Source organism: Cebus imitator, unplaced genomic scaffold, assembly GCF_001604975.1.
Source record: "Cebus imitator isolate Cc_AM_T3 unplaced genomic scaffold, Cebus_imitator-1.0 Scaffold620, whole genome shotgun sequence".
In the NCBI taxonomy this organism is placed as follows: domain Eukaryota; kingdom Metazoa; phylum Chordata; class Mammalia; order Primates; family Cebidae; genus Cebus; species Cebus imitator.
In genome coordinates, this window is record NW_016107935.1 from 389268 (window position 1) to 405887 (window position 16620).

The window sequence follows — 16620 nt, forward strand, 5'->3', positions numbered from 1 at the left end:
ATGAAAGAAGAAAAGTGCAAGAAATGGAAAATAGATGGGCTCCTGGTAACTCCTTAGCACATCTGAAAAAGCTGATACTAAACCTTCAAAGGGAAACACCGAAAATAACTCCATTTACAACACAGAACAAAGAAAAAATTCTGGAATTCATGGCACCAAGTACCTCTGGAAATGGGGATGAAAGTGAGGCTTAAAACCTGGAAGATTTATGTAAAATATCTTTAAGAAGCATCCAAGCCCTTAGATCCTTCCCTCTGGTCCACACAGAGGATTGTCTATCCCCTCCCCTGCTGGTAATTGATGGTTTACTATCTGGAGAGGGTCACAAAAGGGTGTTAGCACTGGGTGTTCACCTGATGCATTTGACAGAGACAAGATCCTGAAAACAGAGGCTTAAGTAAAAGTTTACATACTGCAAAAATTACCATAAAGCTAGTGGCTTAAACAATGCAAATATATGATCTTATAGTTCTGTAGGATGGAAATACAACTTGGGCCTCATGGGCTAACATCAGAGAGTTAGGTATCAGCAGAGCTACACTCCTAGGGGAGAATCTCTTTCCTTGCCTTTTCCAGTTTTAGGACCACTTGTATTCTTTGGGTGACCCCTTCCTCCATCTCCGGAGGCAGCAACATTACCTTTCTTGGTACCTGGCTTCTATAGTCACATCTTCCTCTCCTTCTTGTCTCGCCTTCCAATCTTAAAAATCCTGTGAATACACTTTTCCCATTGGACAATCTAAGAAAATTTTCCCGTCACAAGGTCCTTGACTTAATCACATCTGACAAGTCCCTTTTGTCAAAGGTAACATATCTATAGAGTCCAGGAATTAGGATGTGGAAACCTTTGGGGGCCATCGTTCTGTCTCTAGCCCCAGCATTCCTGTTTCACTAGGTTTCCAGAACACTGGCTGATATGGTTACCTGTGGTGGCCCCAACCAAATCTCACCTTGAATTGTAATCCCCAGGTGTTTAGGGAGATACGTGGTGGGAAGTTTCTCCCATGCTGTTCTTATGATAGTGAGTAAATTTTCACGAGGTCTGATGATTACATAAATGGTAGTTTTTCCTGTGCTGACGCTCACTCTCTCCTGCCACCATGTGAGAAGATCTAGCTTGCTTTCCCTTTGCCTTCTGCCATGATTGTTAAGTTTCCTGAAGCATCCTCTGCCATGTGGAACTGTGAATAAATTAAATCTCTTTCCATTATAATTTACCCAGTCTCAGGTATTTCTTTATAGGTGTGTGAAAACAGACTAATACACTGGCTGTTAGGATTATCTACTTCACACATGATTTAATACGAGGCTTTACTGGGTATTCTGACAAGCCCGAGAGTAAAGACTTCAAAATATTTAAATTGAGGGTGTTCTTGAATGAAAATGCAGTTATCTACTACATATCCTGCATCATCAACTTCCTTGCCTGTCTCCAGTCACTCGTCACCTCACTTCTACTCAAATTCATTGCAAAACTGCTTTAAGGCATTGTTTATATTTGCTATCTCCACTTTCTTCCCTCCTTTCCTCCTGCCTCCCTGATTGTTACCTCTTGAACTCACTTAAATCACACATTTATGACCATTCCAGAGAAACCTCTGATTGAGATCATCAACAGACTCTCCATTGCCAAACTCAATGGTCAATTCTTATCTCAGTAAATCAAAGAGCATTTGAAAGAACTGATTACTATATCCTCTTGACTAACTCTCTTGTCCATCTTCTCATTTTCTTTGTTTTCCTTCTATTCCAGTTTTTTTTTTTTCTTAGTCTCACTTGTAGAAACTTTCTATTCACTCTACTCTATGAATGTTGGTGTTCTCCAGGACTCAATTTCTCCTCAATATATATACTAAATTTATAAGCTAATGGTGCCCAAACTTATATTCTAAATCTCTCCTCTGAACTGGATTGTAATAGCTCAGTAGGAAAGCTACTATCACCTCAAATTTAATCTGTTCAAAAGCTAACTTTTGATTTTTCTCTCAAAGCTCTTTCTAATGTTCCCCAACTCAACAAATTATGCCATTACTCCTAACATTCCTCAGGCCATCATACTACCTAACAGTCATTTTTGAGACTTCTTTTTTTTCCCACTCTGCAATTATTTTATCAGCAAACACTGTTTTCTGTACCTTCAGAATATATTTCAAATTTGACTTTCACATCACTTTCACTTTTACTAAATCGATCCAACCATTAACTTCCTTCATCTGGAATTCTGCAATGGCCTCAAGACTGTATCCCTTGCTGTTCTACACTACACTCTGAAAATACCTTCCCTATATCCAGTAAGGCTCTTTTCAGATGTAAATAAGAGGCCCAGTGGCATGGTTCATGCCTGTAATTCCAGCACTTTGGGAGGTGGAGGGGTGGATCACTTGAGGTCAGGAGTTCGAGACCAGCCTGGCCAACATGGCGAAACACTGATTCTACTAAAAATACAAAAATTAGCTGGGTTTGGTGGTAGTCACCTGTGATCACAGCTATCTGGAAGGCTGGGGCATGAGAATCACTTCAACCTGGGAAGCAGAGGCTGCAGTGAGCCATGACTGCACCACTGCACTCCAGCCTGGGTGATGGAGGGACACTCAGTCTAAATAAATAAATAAATAAATAGATAGACAGCTGGATAGATAAATAAATTAATTAATTAAATAATGTAAATAAGAGCATGTCATTCCCCCACCTCAAACCTTCCATAACTTCATGTTGCAGTTAGAATAAGAACCAGCCTTTATCTTGTTTGAGAACTAACACTAGTCACATGGAATAGCTTGTCACTCCTGCTTTTTATTCTCCTTGTCCCTGGAATTCTCCTTCTACATATTTTCACACTCATTTGGGTCTCTTACTATATTCAGGTTTGTGCTCAAATATTTTGCTGACTATCTTGCCAAAATAATACCCCTGATAACTGCAACCCAGTTTTGTTTTTCTTTTTGGCATTTCATAGCAAAGACATTTCATTGTATATTAATTTAGGTCTTCATTTTTTCTCTCTCTACTGTGATTATGACCACATCAGACCAATCTGGTTGAATTTTTATGTAACAAAGTTGTGAGTTGTTTTTCAGTTGTCATGGGTCCCTTACACTAAAGGTTATGAAACCCTACAGGCATGCCCAGATGAACCAAGCACAAGTGGAATGTGAGTACTCAGACTGAGAAGAAGGACTAAATTAAGATGGGGATACTGCATGGCAGGATGTAAGATCAGTCAGGTCAAGCCCCTGGCATCACGCCATAGGAGGATCCAGTCAAATCATGTCTTTTAGCATCACTTTATTGCAAGATCTAATCAGATTATACCTTGTTATTTAAGCTTATAAAACATGACCCAGCCCTCAGCTCAGGGAGACAGAGTTGAGCATTTCCTCCTCCTGTCTCCTTGTCAACTGACTTAAAATAAATTTGTTTTGCTGCAAAAACCTGGTGCGTCAGTGTTTGGCTTTCCCCTTCATGTGAGTAAATGGACCAAATTTGACTCAATGACATTATACTGTCAATTCTTGGAGGACAAAAATGTTATTCACTATTTTATCTAATGTGCTTAGAGCAATATCTGATACATAGGAGGCAAATATTTATAAATATTTTTGATTTAATAATTGATTCTAGTCACAGATAAATCATGGAGATGTCCTCCAGTTGGATACAACATAGCAGGATTTATCTTCTCATTACAAGGTTTTAAGAAAGAGAACAGATAAGCTATTTCATTCATTATAAGGCCTTATTAAGGTCAATAATAGTTTGGAATGCAAGGAAACTGGAAGATCTACTTCACATATTTAAAAGTAATTCTGTACATACAGCATGTTACATTGTGAGTATGTATATTTTCTAGGGCTACATCAATGGTTTGAATGTGTCTCCCAAATTTCATGTGTTAGAAACTTAATCTCCCAAATGTGTATGTTGGCTGGAGATGGAACCATTGGGACATAATTAGGATTAGATTAAGTCATCAGAGTGGAGCTGCCATGATGAGACTGGTGGCTTTCTAAGAAGAGAAAGAGAAAGACCTGAGCTAACACGCAGGCCATTACCCTCTCTCCATGTGATGCCCTACATTTTGTTTTGACGCAGTACAAAAAGCCCTCACCAGAAGCTTCTGCCATGTGAGAAGAACATAAATTTTCAGGGCGTGGGGAAGAATAATATGATTTGAATGTGTCACTCTAAAATTCATGTGTTAAAAATGTAATTGCCAATGTAATAGTACTAAGATGTGAGGCCTCTAAGATATAACTGAGTCTTGAAGGTGGAACCCTTATGAATGCCATTATTCTAGTATTTGAACTATTTCTAATGCAAGTAAGTTTATTCTTGAGGGAGTGGGTTATGATAAAAGCAAGCTTGGCTTAATTCTTGTGATCTCATTCTCACATGCTTGCTTGTCCTTCTACTTTCCTGCCATGTTATGAAACAGTACTAAAACCCTTGCCAGAAGCTGCTGCTATGTCCTTGGAATTCCCAGCCTCCAGAGCCATGTGCTAAATGCATTTCTTTTCTTTATACATTGCTAAGTCTCGAGTATTCTGTCATAGCGAAATAAAAAGAGCTGAAACAGCTCCCATAATAAAACACCACAGACTGGGTCACTTAAATGACATAAATTTATTTTCTCATAATTCTGGAGACTAGAAGTTTGAGATTGAGGTATAATCCAGGTTTTTTTTTCCTCCGGAGGCCTCTCTCTGGTTTATAGATGGCCATCTTCTCCCTGTGTCTTACATGGTCTTTCCTCAGTGTATGTCTGTGTCCTAGTCTTCTCTTCTTATAAGGCCACCAATTAGAATGGATTAGGGCCCATACCAATAACCTCATTTTACCTTAATTGCCTCTTTAAAGATCCTATTTTTTTCCAAATGGTCACATTCTGAGGTACTGAGGGTTAGAACTTAGATATATGCATTTTTTGGGGGGATGCCATAAGGAGTGGAAAGTATACAATTCATCCTATCATAGAGTAATACTTGATAGTTATACTGTTTTTATTATATAAGGCTTTGTAGGTTTAAGCTGAGGCATATGACTGAAAGGCCTTCTTGTTCAAGTGTGTTTTCCTCAATCAACCTTCCACACTTCTGTCCATAGCAATTTATTCTCTTAAAGCTTTCTTTTTCTCCTGAGATTTTCCTTGAATATTTCTAAGAGGCCTGAATAGGATACAAGTAAGAGATGCCACAGCTCATTTAGATATTACTTTATAAACTAGGTTGGTGAATTGTTTTTCAAAACCATGAGAGAATAAGACACAAAGACACAGGAGACAGAGCTTTTGAAGAGAAAAAGGTAAAAGCCCCAAATTTGCAACAACCTAAGCACAGGAGTTCCCAGAAGAAAGAACAACGAACAAAGGGAAAGAAAGATAATTTGTGTATTAGCCATTTGCTTGAGCTGGTGAAGGGAAGCACCTTTATAGTTTTGACAGCAGCTCTTTCTTTCAACATGACTACCAGTGATTTTGCAACATTGATACTGTCATAAATAGTGGGTATATACTGAATTATTGAATAAAGTGTATTTCACAGGTGTTCAATAATAATTAATGACATAACTAGGCTCTGCCTTGCAACTGACTTCCAACAGTTAACTCAATAGGCAGCTACCTGATTTGGATACTGACTGTCCATTTGGGACACAGCTGCCTAAATCTGACAAAATGAAACACTACCCATGTGCAACAGTTGACTAAGCTATGTTTCTTCTTTATTTTACATACTAATCATTATGCATTAATATTGTAACTTTTGTTGTTTTAAATGTCTAATGTTCATTGCCATTATCCTCAGTTGGTAGGTACATTCTTCTTTCTTTCAAAATCATTTCTAAATAGATGGTTTATTTAGAAATGATTTTGAAAGAAATTTATAAACAAAAACTTTAAACAGGCTTCCTCAGTAAATAATAGAGCATTCACTAAGTTCTCTCAGAGATGTGTCCTCTTATATTAAAATGTATTGCTACTGTTCATAGGTATTCTCAGACTTTAGTTTCCAAGGCTAATCATGGGGTTTAAATTAACCTTTTCAATTATCAACATCCAAAATTTAAAAAATGTTCATGAATTATACTAACCATAATGCAAAAAAAGAGAAATGGCAACTCAGAATCTCCTAATTCGTTAAAAATGATGGCCATGAATCAATGGAGTAACACCAGTCTGTTCCAGGCAGGTGGTTCTCACACCAATATTGTTTGCAAGATATGCTAAAGGATTGTTGCTCCACTGCAAAGGGAACCCCACTACACACATGGCAGGTTAGGATGCATACATTTCAATGAATATTTCAAGGATGAGCAAAAACCAGAGTATATGTTATGAAAATCAGAGTGTACTTGGATAAACATCACTGCTGTTTTTATAAAAAATGTATAAGTTCCACTTCCCCCTATGTCCCGAATCTCTCCATTTTCACACACCTGATTTTCCTAGACTGTGTTCCTCCTCCACAGCGCAGGGACCTCAGCTCATTGTTGATTTTGCATGAAGACCAGTGTTCTACAACCCAGGAATACTGATTGCACTCACTGTAACATGGGACTGCCTCATGCACCTGTCAAGAACAGGAAAGAAAAAAAAATTATGTGGAACTATCCAACTTATAGAAAGATATCCTATCTTTTAGTAATGCTTGCTGAACATAACCCAAGAAACTACACTTTGGCCCAAACAGCCAAATTACTTTCCCAAGAAGCAAGATAGATTTGGCTTCTCTGAATTTACTGACTTGCCTAAAGAAGCATACAGGGGAAATCAACTAAAATATGATCGTATGCTTACAGAAGAGAACAAAGGACAGTCATTTCCTAGTGCCAAGAATAGGAATTCCATTATCATTTCATTTCCTCAAACAGCTCACACAGCATCTATTAGATGGTCCAGCTCTCAATTATATGGTATATTGTATTCTCAGATGTACTTTAACATGTCAATTGAAAGAAACATATATAAGGAAAATTATTCTTGAATATAAGAGGTTCTTATAATGCATAAGAAAAGTGGTAATATTTGCACCGGAAATTTCTTTTTATGCCCCCAAATGATCAATGCTAACAGGCAATCATTTAGCCTCTTGGGTACTGTGGCTTCATATAAATTTAGCTATATGTAGGATGTTTTCAGAGTGTAGCTAAGACACACACACACACACACACACACACACACACACACACACACACACCCAAGAGAAATACTGCTAAACTGTTAGTGGCTCTGCATGATTATTGACTATGAATATTTCCAATTTTATGGTGAAAACAATGAGTAAGGTAAATGAATTCTTAGGTTACTTCCTATACATTTGTTTGTGGTGATTTTTTTTTCTGAAATTGTATCCCAGTGGGCAGCCAATTGAGTTTGTCTGCCTCTTTGTGGCTGCATTTCAATTGCATTTCTCCTTAATATGGAGCACAGTGCTCTTTCTAGGTAAGAAAAAGAACACTGTTCCAATGCATGATCACAAAGATGGCTCAATTAAAGGCATGCTTACAAAGACTGGTTCTACCTATCACCAGTGTAGTTAATTTATGCTTTTCCTTATAAATAATAATTTAAGTCTCAATGCTTTCCTCCTCTTGCCTCTCTAATTCCATAAAATTGTAAATGATAACTAGGCTGCACTATCCAAACAGAACCATTGTTTGTATGTTTTTACTAAATGCAAGAGAAAGTACTATGTAATAGGATAATCAAAAAACAAGATTGGAGCGCCATCAGCATGTTAGGTGGAAATCAAATGAGAAGGTGATTTGCAAGACTACCTCTGAGGAATCACAAATAATGTCAGAAACTATTTTTAACCATCTGGTTCTGCTTGGGTCTCTTACTTAGAACTCACAGGAAAAAGATAAACCACAAAGTAACAAATATGTGAGGGCAAAATGAAAGGAGATGGGAAAATAGAAGTGGAAATGGGTGTGTGGAAATAAAGGAATTAAGTAATGAAAGGATCACATTTCATGCTGTGAATGCTGGCAAGAATGGAATAAAAGGCTCAGGAGCAGCTCCTACATTGGAATAAGAAGGTGATATCTTATACCTGGGAAGTCTTTCCCATAACAGTCATAGGACAGTAGATAGATGTAAGAGAAGAATCTATAAAAAAATGAAGAGACAGGACCCCAACCAACCAGATACTAAGAAGCTGAGCTGATAACAGCTGAGGGCTTTGCTGATCCGACTGTATCACGACAATGATGCTTTCACCGAATTTATGGTTTCATTCTCTGAACACTTTAATATATATTAATTTAAACAAAGCTTTTTGGATTTCCCCTGATATAGAAGACAGCATCTCCGCCAAAGTACTTTGTACACACAGGGGGTGGATGAAAAAATTAAACTGAAAAGTGATTTATCCTATATTTCATGCATGAATTTAAGGGCATATGGTTGAGATAACCTCTCTGAAATGAAATTTTTTTTTCCTAAAGCTATCAATACTAAGAAGAACTTAGATTTTCACTCTCCCTCCCATATAAAGCCCCAAAGTCAAACTGCAAATGAAAAACTGTTTATTTAGTTGCACGTACCTTTGGTATAAACATTGGCTACCTGACCATATTAGTTTCTTGCTTACATTCTTTATGCTCCAGTCATCTGCACCTGCAGCAGGATAGCTATCTGCAATGCCAAGCTATTGGAAGACAGGGAACAGGTCTGTGTAGGACTATTTTGAGCTACCTTCTTGAGTAATAGCATAAAAACAATACCCGTGAAACAAGATTCTTCATTCTCATGGAATTATTTGAAAATTTTCCCCATATGTGTCTATCATTTAAGAATTGTTCATGCTGTTCGTTCTAGACAACCAATCCTTATTCTCTTTCTTCAAAGCACAAGTAAACCCCATCACAACACAAAGCTCTTCCCCTGACCCCAGTTAGCATTTCTTTGGCACCCAGCAACAGTCCCAGTTTTAAGTAGACTTGTAGCCAGATAATAAAGTCAGGGTGCACATGTGCTGGGCAGTTGTGTTGTTAGAAGTACATGGTGGGCTGTTGGAGGAGCAAACACTCAAAACAGTCGTCCCCTGGACTCCTCTGTGTATCTCTTAGCCTTTCATGACTTTAGCTCTTTATCTCACCTTAGTCCCCAAAACTATATGTCTGTTTCACACCTGAAATAATACTGAGTGGATATGCTCAGAGAGATGCAATTTGAACTCTCCATGCCAACGTATGCTTCTGGTCCTTACTGAAGTTACACTTAAACTGTCAGCATTTGTTTAAGTGTCTACTGGGGAGAAAATTCTGTCTTCTGCAGGGAGAGGCTGTGTTTTCATGATACATATTTTTCACAAGACATAAGGTGGAGGGGAGACTATCAATATGTACTGATTAAACTGAAAGTAATTATTGAAGGTATCCAGGTTGCTAAATGCCCCGTTTAATTCTCTATAGAAAACAGGCCCACTCCATGAAATGAGTAAGGGATATTTTACAAAGCACAAAGGATGATAAGAAGAAACAAAAATAAAAATCTTTTCTTTCTATTATGGAAGTTGGGTGAAGAACAGCAATCTCACTATGTCATTGAAAAGTGTCAGTTGATGATTTTCTTGTTGGGAAAAAAAGCACTATTTTTTAAGAATTGTGAAAAATGTCTCCTTAAAGCCTTTGTTCAACAGGCAAGGAATCTTATCTAGAGGACCAAAAACACCCACAAAGGGCTAAAAGGCAGCAGGGCATTCAAGAATAAAAATTAACTACCCCGACGCCCAATTCCTTCTCCTGTCAGTCTTTTACGCTCTGCCTATTTTACATTGCTGTTTAGTTGGTGCTTATTATAGTTTTATAATGGAAATGTGTTGCTGCATGGACTTTATCAGGGAATCATATGAAAGTGTTCTAAAGGAGAGAAATGAGCCATAGTAAAGTTAAATGAAAACCATTCTGAATGCAACAAATTAGGAAAAAAATAACAAGGTTTAATAGGGCCATAGATGCTAAAAAATGCCACTGAAAAGTCCAAATCCTCTGAGAGAGGTAACATTTCATTCTCCTAGTAATGAGTCCTATTTGTTATTTCTTCACTGGAGGATCATGTTTTTATAATTTTGCTCATTCCAGAGTCACATCATAAACTCATTCATTGAGTCAGTCTTTTAATATTTATTAAGTAAGCCTCTACTCATTGTAATTGATCAATTTAACTAAGTACTACTTTCTGATACTGCTTCTTTAGCTACAGACTGACTTCCCTGCCATCAACTTGGAAGCAGGGACTCACTGGGGCTTCGTGGAAGTCATTCTTGTATGTCAGAGCCTCAGGGTTCAAAAGCTCAAATAAAACAAATAATCCTTTAACAATAACCACAGTACAAAAAAATAGAAACTTTACAGCCTCTGCCTTTCTGTAGCAATAAACCTTTAGTGAAGCTGCAAGTCAAGACCCAGTAGAAGCCTTCAGGCTTGACACTTCCATGCTAGGCACTGTGGCTACTCAATAGAACTTGGAAGTCAGTTCAAAGACCCATCTGGGATCAGAGATCCTGGCAAGTCAGATTCTATGTCTATTCCATTGGACTGTTAGGGGAAATGGTCTCTAAGAGAACTGATCTCAGTAAAGCACTATGGGATTGCTTCTCCAAATGTTGTGAGCTCATTTCATAAAATGTCCAATTTTGCCTCTCATCAGGCCTAGGATCCCCAACCCATAATTCAATGAACTTACTCCCAGCCATTCTATAGCTGCTCATGGTTTCTGCCTTTTCTCATTAATGGCTTACACTTTCCCTCCAGGTGGTTTCCCTGGGCTATACTCTCCCCCAGTTTACCACATTCTGGCCTTTTTCTTATTCAATCAGAAACTAAGTTATGCTTTCCTCGTTCTGGTTAGTCTGACTGACTGGAAAGGATCACATTTACACGAAGAACTGGTATTTCCATTTTCATCAGTTATGCATTTCTATCTGTTTGTGTACAATGTAATACTTCCTATGCTAAGTTTCAGTCCTAACACAGTCATACCCACAAGATGTACAAATATGCCCATAATAGTATCTGGTCAGCAATAGTAGCACAATAATACTGTATAGAACTTTATAGCTTGTGTAATGTATTCTGTGTCTTAAATCTTGGTCATCACACTCATTGTAGTTAGACAAGGTTAATATAACCCTTACTTATAGGAAAAAACAAACACTAAAATTTGAGGGACACTAATTCCCACGCTCACATTGAGACAGCGAGATGCCAACTCTGGAGGGGCCAGTGGTGCACGGCCTCTGCCTGTTTAGTTTGTTCAGGCACATCACTACCCTCCGAGAGATACTGCACATCTTTTCAGTGAACATAATTCTAATAGTTCTAAATTCAGGAAAAAGGAAAGCCAGAAACAGAATTTTCAAAGTTGGCTATAAATTAGACGATGCCTGTTACTTTATACAGAAAAACAATCTTTCAAAAGCAATTTATTCTTAGTCTTTGGGTAAGGAGATGCATTTGGCAATTTCAAAAAGTCAAAAAGTCATTCCGTAAACTAACTTACATATCTTTTGGAAGGTTACAACTATTTGTGGAAAGATGGTGGGTTAGGCATTTCTAGAGACATTTTTGAATTGGTATCTGCAGGAAAACTATTATGTCTGTGGTGTGTGCTCTTGGTCGCTCAAGAGGGCAGCGTTGGGAATCGGGTATTTCTGGAGATTCCAGATCCAGTGATCCTGGGCCATTTACCTCTCTTGATTACTGTCTGTTTTAAGGCAGATGCTCAAGCCCCAGGCCCAGGCTATCCTCCTCTTTACAGGCATTTTCACACACTAGATTTTCTAGCTACACAGCAATTGAGCAGATGTGCTCAGAATACTATGAGCTTCCCGTCATGCCTGGTTTGTTAGGAATCATCTTCATTTTAAATGTGTATTATGTGTTCTCAGTTTTGATATAAAGAAGCCAAAAATTAACCTAAGAATACTAAATAAGCTTTATTTAACAAAATTTATTAATAAATAAATTGTTGAACTTTAAAGCCAATGGGAAGTTTATTAGAATAATAACTTCAGTAGCTGCACTCCTCATTGCCTAAGAATAGTGATTTGCAATCTGGATGTGCAGCCCTTAAGGACAGAAGCATTATTGCAAGGAGCCCATGAACATTTCACATCTTAAACCTTGTCTGTTGTCTCAATGAATAACATAATCTGAGGCATGTTGGTGTCATCTCTTGTCAAATGAATGTAGGCACCATTGTGATTAATGAAATTTTAATTTCATTTGAAGGCAGTGCTGAATTTGAATGAGCTTTTCTCCCCTTAGGCACTTTCCTAATTCAGGCTAAGAGTATAAGGTCTTCATATAAAAAATGCAGGGAACTGCTGCCTTTACATATAAAGAAGAGAAGAAATTAACTAACAAAAAGGCTATGCCCTAAAAACACACTGCTGTTTATATATAGATATAATAGACCTTCAGAAATCACTTTCAGAAGGATATCTTTTTGAAGAGTAACTTTTTCTGGATTCTTTTTTTTTCCATGTATATCTTTATATATATTTTTATCTTTTGATTATTTCAATGATTTGGTTGCTTTTTTATTATTTATTTACTGATTTTAATATTTTAACTTTCATTTTAGGTTCAGGGGTACATGTGCTGGTTTGTTATATAGGTAAACTCATGACTCAGGAGTTTAGTGTATAGGGTATTTAGTTACCCAGGTACTAAGCATAGAACTGAGCTCTCAACTGTTTACCTTTCATTTTCTAATGATCTAAAGGACTTAACCCTTGCCCCCTGGCCTGAGTGTCACTGATGATCTCAACAGCATGGGGTCCTCAAAATGAAGCCAACACCTACTGCCAGCTAAACCACCCATGTCATCCACAAAGTCTTATTTTCTTTGCCATGCTGAAAGTACTGAGGCTTAAATATAGTCATAAGCTTGCAAGCACTTCATCCCTGCTCCTGTGCCTCCTGACTCTTCAGTGATGTTGCACACAGTGCTTCTTCCCACCACACAACGTATTTAACGGAGGGCAGCCACAAAGCCCTCATCTCAAAGACCGTAGTTAAAGCTACGCTATCTGCACTGATGTAGCTTAGTTTATTTGTAATGACAGCTATGTAGAAATTCCTTAGTTTTTTAATGCATAATATTATATTTCTCCCCATAGTGGATTTATATTTCTTATTGTGCGTAGTTTAAGTGACTATGAAAATACACTATAATTTCGAAGTGAACTGCACAGTAAGGGATATTCAATTAGCAACATAAATTACTGTTTTGCAGTCCTATAAAGTGAACAATATTCTACAAGGCAAGTACTAAAAAACATTTACAAACACACATTTGAGCATTGATCAGACACCCTCTGTATTTTTTTTTTTTTTTTTTCAGAACAGAGGGAGCATATTGACATAGGCACTTGGGGCAAGCTGAACTGTAAAGCCCACATTCTGTTCCACAGCACTATGCAAACAGTCACAGCAAATAGAATGAGAGGGAAACTTACTCCAGAGTCTAAAACGCCTTCTCCAGTACCCTGGGAGATGCTTCCCACTGCCATGCTGTATTATGGCAAGAAATCAGATAGGATTTTGAATATTACTCACAGCATGCCAGGGACTTCAGCCATGGTGGTTCTTCCAATTTTCATAGAACAGATTGTAGTTATCAATCAATTTCAAGTGAAAAAAAGCAATACCATGCCAGCTATAATTGATACTCTCAGAAAATATTGTTAAGAGCTGAATTTACAGGTCTTCAGAAAAGAGGTTATGGATAAACCTTGAGGACACAATGCTAAGTGAAATATGCCAATCACAAAAGGACAAATACTGCATGATAGATTTAGGTGAGGTATCTAAAATAGTCAAACTCATCGACAGGAAGAATAGAATGGTAGTTGCCAGGGGCTGGAGGGTCAGGGAAATAGGGAGTTCCTAATCAATGGATATGAAACTTCAATTATGCAAGATTAATATATTCTAGAGACCTACTATAGGATGCTGTGCCTGTAGATAACAATACCCTATCATACAATTGATAATCTGTTAAGAGGGCTTCATGCTAAGTGTTCTTATCAGAATAATTTTTTTAAAAGTTAACGTGTCTCAGAAAAGGTTGGATTGCACCATGGAAGCCTATCAGAGAAAGAATGCCACTGCTTTTTTACCATCTAAGAGATACTGTTTAGAGTCTAGTGCAAGAATGGGTACATAAATAGATTGAGTGAGTGAGTCTGGGTCCCTGAATATGACCACCAGAAATCCAATGAAAACGGAAAACTTTCTATCTCTGTTGCAAAAAGAGCATCTGAAAAAAAAGACATGTCTGCCTTCTGGCAGGCAGAAAAGGCTCTACATGTTACAGGGATAAGGTGGGGTTAAAGGCAGAGATCAGTTAATAGATCTCCGTCCTAGAAACATATGTCCTAAGGTTAAGTAAATCAAAAAGGTATGTAGTGCTGTTTAGGATTTACCAAGAAAAGGAGGAGAATGAGTTTAAGCTCCAGGCTTGCAACTTTTTGTTACCTAAGAAATAAAGGCTTGGGGAAAACCTTTACTTTCCTTATGGACTTTTGCTGGAAGGAAGCTTGATACAGCTCCCTGTTATTTTCTGTGGTTAAGAATTTCATGCTATTTCTATTCTGTAGGATGCACACAAGTTCCTTACTCAATATATGCAAGAAGGCAAGAAGCTTATAGAGCATGCCCAGGAAATCAATATAATTTGAGTTATAAAAATGTGATTGTATAAAGAAGAAATATAATTTAAGGCACACACTCCTTAGGCAGAGAAATCCTACATTTGTGTCACTGGGCTATTAAATATAAATAGACAAGGATGAGTAGCCCTAGTTAGGATTAACCTAATATGAACTACTATACTTTGAAAGGGAGATTTGTTAATCAATCAAGTGAACTAACCAAAATCTGAATGTAATTCTCACAAACTGTACATAGGGCCATGATGTGTACAGAATAAAGTCTGGAGACTGCAGCTAGCTGGGATAAGTAAATGGGAAAATGTAATGTAAAATATTCTTTGTGGACAATGAGAGTTACTAAGACTTCCGAGATTTATATTATGAGATATTCCAGTTTGGGAAAGAATAAGTCATCTTGAATGTGAGGGAGATGAGAGTGTGTGAAAGGGCTGAGAAAGAATGAAATTGCTATGGCCTCAGCATGAGGTTATAGCTACGGAATAATGATAATCACTATTACTATTTCACAAAGCTTCCAGTATATAACAAGGAAAAAGAAGCACCAAAATTTAGGAGTAAAAATCAAAGAGACAGTTGAAACATCAGTGCTACTTTTTGGGATCATTTAAAATTAGTATATACTAGAACTTAGGAACATATTCAAATTTCCTGTTTTTCACCAAGAGCATTGTGAGGAAAAAGACAAGAGAGCTGCCTCCCAAGTGCCCTGAATGCCAGGGAGTATTGCTAATGAGAAGTGCAGCAGACACTCTTGGGTATTTGCAAAGAAAATTTCTTCATAATGTATTTGCCATCTTATTTCATCTTATGTTGGCTTCCTTGGGATAAATCTGATGTCATATATGACCTTAATAGCAATCTAGTCTTTGTAAGTTTTGCTCAGAACTTACCAGTATTCACAGTAGGCAAGCACAAAACTGGATCTGGCCTGAATTCCAGGACTGTGTCCAAGAGGAAAGCCCATAAGTGATAAGAAATGCCTTGTTAGGACTTCCTTATCATGCAGTGAGAGCTCCAGGCCCACCAAGCTACAGTGTCTTAATTAGCACTGCAAATAAAACTTCCCTACTCTCAAACGCATCAGAGTTCTTATATATCACTTATTCCACAGTCTATCAGGAAGCAAAAGAGGACAGGACAAAAGAATAAACTAGCAAAAATGGCCTTTATTCTGTCTAGAAAGTCTGATTTTAGAAAAAGAAAAAACATATGAATTGCAGTCTGCAAACTCCATTCCTGATGTGGCTAATTTCTAAATGAGTTTGTTATCATAATAAGAGAAAGGAGGAAATTGCTGCATCTTTTCATCCAAGAGGTAAAATAGATAGATTATTACTTCATTGTAGTTTGGGGAAAAGAGAAAAATGAAAATAATGATTTTAATATAGCCCTATAGAGACTTTTCCACAGAAGTGTTACAAACATATACACACACACACACAGAGTGAACTTTTTCTTCTCTTGTAGAAAAGTACAAATGTATGAAGAAGCAATTCTGAGAACGCATTGTGTTATAACACGTTAAAATTCAAGGCTAGGCACAGTACAAAATGGTTTTTGAAAGTAAGAACACTTAGTGTGAGTTATTCCATAAACATACCTGATATGTCTGGGACAAAGTAAAAGTGGAACATAGAGACAGAAGTGGTGTTTTATAACCAAGTATGGCACAGCCTGACCTTTGCAGAAGTGTGAAGCAAAATTGATTGGATAATGGAATTCCTGCCGCTCACTTACCTCGTGATAAATTGGGATCTTGGCTCTGAGTTCCACACTAATTTCAACAGTTGGAGACTTTTATTAAGGACTAATTGAAAGCTGTTGCTTTATGGAATAAAGGGTATTTTATTGCAAACATTCTTCTTCTGAGGCAGACAGTGAGGAACAGACAAAGACTGATACAGACCTTTCTGGCTCTTCACAAAATAAAAACAGA

General features: G+C 37.5%; 1 protein-coding gene across 1 annotated transcript in view; it reads right to left on the reverse strand.

Annotated features, from left to right (window-relative positions):
* THSD7B (thrombospondin type 1 domain containing 7B) overlaps positions 1-16620 on the reverse strand; it is a 569933-nt gene that overhangs the window by 100160 nt on the left and 453153 nt on the right. Inside the window, exon 16 of the mRNA XM_037734459.1 lies at positions 6433-6566. Within this exon, the coding sequence (XP_037590387.1) occupies positions 6433-6566 (134 nt within the window). The remainder of the gene's footprint in view (positions 1-6432; positions 6567-16620) is intronic.